We start from the raw sequence: 3,544 nt of genomic DNA, 5'->3' as shown, positions 1-3,544 counted from the left end.
CTTGTTGAACCCCCCGATGCCACCCTTCTATTTTGGAAGGAAAAAGATTTGCTTTCCAGGTAATGAGACCCTTCCATTCCAGCACTGTTTCCAATCTTATCCAGGCAATACTTTCTCAGCCTTCCTCTGTTCCTTTCCAAACCTTGTATACTAATTAAACTTGAACTCTTGCAGACTACTGTCCTCCTTTTTTCTTAGGACGAACAGATCAGTGCAAAACCGATTCTTTTAGCTTTCTGCAAATGGCAAACTTTTCATTACTCGTTGCTTGCGCAAGTTTCTCATCATTCTTGCCGCGTCTGTCCTACTATGAAAGTAATTCATCTATTAGTAGCTCTTACACATTTTGCTTACATTCACGCTGAACTTCCATACTTGGTTTTCATAGAGGGGAGATGACTTAACAGCACCTCTATATTCCAGGATTTCTTTCCATAGACACTTTATATCTCTCACAGTGCTTTAGGTGTGATATGGCTACCTTATTCACTAATTTTCTATTATCAGCTCTCTTATCAATTGTTATGCTACATCCCAACAACTTCATATAAGCTAGTTGTTTCTATTCTTCATCATTCATTCTAGCATATTTGTTTTATTTCTTGCTTCCATTTGTCATTGCATTTTAAGCATTCTCCATTTACAAGTACCTTTAAGTTCTTTCACCAGTTTTTGTCGCTCTTATTCACAAGCATAATCCGTATTCATACCTTCGACGTCTCCAGCCATCGATTATCCCTGAATTTTACGCCCATACTGTTTTTCCAAGAATTCACTTATCGCTCCATCTAATTATTAAGCATCTTTATTTCTATCGTTTCTCTCATTACCTTTCACTAAGTGCATCCTGACACTCGAAATTCTCCTCAAGCTTTGGTATCACAACAAACCCTCAATTCGCATGCTCGCTCTATGGTATAAATCTATAAGGCACTGTATCACACTAACTCACTGGTAGCCCTGTCACTTCGTCCCTGTTTTGACGAACTGCCGTACACCATTTTTTTTTTTTTTTTTTTTTAAGTTTTCCAGCCAAAGTATCTAAGGTTTTGGTACTCTGCAACATCTCAAAGAGTCAGCTGTCTGTCTTGTCATAAACCAAATTTCCTCAAAAAAAAGCCCTATAATTTAAAGCTCTCAATATAAAAATGTTTAAAGTCTATTTTTTTTAGAATGAGGACAAAATGGCTTAAGCCAGTTCATCACATTAAGAACGACTTGCTCAGCATTCTCAACCGTCATTTTCAAAAGCATTCTCAAATAGTATTCAGATATTTCACTGTCTCTCCTGCTGTCCTTTGGATATTTCGTATATGAGACTCCTTTTAAGCGTATCTATTTATCTTTTTGATTTCCCATTTAATTTTATTACCGAGTCAAGTACCTAGATGTTGTGACGCCAGTTTTACGAGCCACAAATCAGTCAATCAATCTTGCATGATAGGGGGCCTTGAGATTCGAGGGAAAAGCAAACCCCAAAGGACTGCTTTTCAGCCTAGCAGTACCTCCAGGACTCTCCCGGAGGGAGGTAGACCCTGAGGACTGTTTCCTAGCTGGGCAGGACCCCCTTGCTTGGCAAGGCGGAGTTTCCCAAGAGAAGAGCCTTTTTAGTGCTACACTGTAAGACAAGAAGCACTTTCTAGAAGTTACAGGATGAGTCAAAACTGGCAACTCTATTTGTTGACAGACTTTTAGATTATGATCATAATATGCTGCCATCAGTATCACTAATACTATTATGCATCGCTGCTTACAGATTTGGCCAATATATTTTTAAAGGAAATAATATATAAAGTTCACTGACTCTTTGCTTCCCAGTATCATTCTAAGTGTAGCCATCTATATAACTGACAGAAAGCATAACAAATACTATGGTAGATTCACATCAACCGTGCATTTGATGTCTAGTCCCGTCCCTTACGACGCTCCTGATTGGCTGTTGATAAGCCAGTCACAGGGCTGGAAACTCTCAGTCTCTCTCGAGAGTTCACATAGGCAGGATGTATATTCCACCTCTCCTGAGGGTTATTTCATTCAAACGTATATCCTTCAGTAGAGGTGGAACATACATCCTGCCCCTGTGAACTCTCGAGAGAGACTGAGAGTTTCCATCCCTGTGACTGGCTTATCAACAGCCAATCAGGAGCGTCGTAAGGGACAGGCCTAGACATCAAATACACGGTTGATGTGAATCTACTATAGATGGAGCATGGCAACAATTAATGAGACATTTCTGTATTTTCCCCTTATTTAAATTGCTTACGGGAGCATGCATAAAGCCATACAGATGACTGTACAAAATTTGTTGTTCATTATTCGCTTCGAGAATGATGACTTACACATTAATATTCAAACTTACAAATGAAGGCTATGGTAACCACAGAACAAGGCTCGATGTATAGAGCCTACGAATTTTGTAGGAATTCTATGGGCGTTTCCAGGGAGGTGGACATCCGAAGGCACTCTCTTCTTCTAAGCTTAATCCCTAGTCGGGGTAGTTGCTTTTGTTATCTGCATTTACCACTTCCAATAATTTACAGTTCTACCGGTTTATTATAAAAAATAAATTTAATATACGTAGCAGCAATATGTTTATATACCTAATTAGTGAAACCGTCTATTATGCTAAATGAGACAGAAAAAAAAGAAAACAGAAATTAGTTTGAAGTTCTTATTATTAGCGTGAGTGTCTTTTGCGTGATTATTGATTCGCAGTATTGTTTTTTGAATTGGTAGCTCGATACTGTTAGCGAAAGTTGGATTTCTTATTTCAAGGCTTATGGTATAAAAAAAAAAACCTTCACTTCTAAATGGAGTATTAAAACAGCAAAAGGTGTTTTTGTGCAATATATAATTATCAGTAATAAGGCACTTTCATTATTAAGTAGTCCAACGCATTCACAGCATTGTGAAATATGTACTTAAAATCTAGGTAGTCACCAGAAGCTATCATCTGATTTTTTTTTCACTTACAAATCTAGTTAATGATAGGAGTTAGCGAATGAGTATATTTTACTTAAGTCAACACTATTCGCAGATTATTCCTCTCTTTCTGCTAGTCTTTGATATTCACCATTGTTAATTGCGTTGCCAAACATTTATACTTATGATTATACATCATCTGCGACAGCTTTGAAGGACAAATGATACCTTTATAATAACTCTCTATTGTCACTTGCCAAAGGTTTCCAGTAAAATAACTGATTTTTATGCAGTACATTTTTGCATGATCATATCTCATTTACGAAGTGTGCAGGGCATGCGTAAGAAACTTTTTATCTGTCTTAATCTTAAGCTTAAAAAACATCTTTAATCAGGTATGCACAGACTCTTGGCTGTGTCAGTCTGGCGAAGCTGCCAAACTTAAGGACAATAAGACAATAAGATCAAATTCATTTACATAAATAACCTGGAAATTGAAACCATAATACATGACTTAAGGATCATGATATATATAGTCTTATCTCTTCTAAAGGGCGGTATGACTGGTACTAAGCATTGCAACCCTTAGTTTTCTTAGGGTGCGTCACGCCCACGCAACTAA

At 37.5% G+C, this 3,544-nt stretch overlaps 1 protein-coding gene across 1 annotated transcript in view; it reads right to left on the bottom strand.

The window, feature by feature from the left end:
* Positions 1-1,419: 1,419 nt before the first annotated feature.
* LOC135218723 (uncharacterized) overlaps positions 1,420-3,544 on the bottom strand; it is a 17,179-nt gene continuing 15,054 nt past the window's right edge. The window contains exon 8 of the mRNA XM_064255173.1: positions 1,420-1,618. Coding sequence (XP_064111243.1) covers positions 1,420-1,618 — 199 coding nt within the window. The remainder of the gene's footprint in view (positions 1,619-3,544) is intronic.

This window comes from Macrobrachium nipponense, chromosome 1 (assembly GCF_015104395.2).
Source record: "Macrobrachium nipponense isolate FS-2020 chromosome 1, ASM1510439v2, whole genome shotgun sequence".
Classification (NCBI taxonomy): Eukaryota; Metazoa; Arthropoda; class Malacostraca; order Decapoda; family Palaemonidae; genus Macrobrachium; species Macrobrachium nipponense.
Note: the sequence above shows the minus strand (reverse complement) of the source record. Positions and strands in the feature narration are given on the sequence as shown.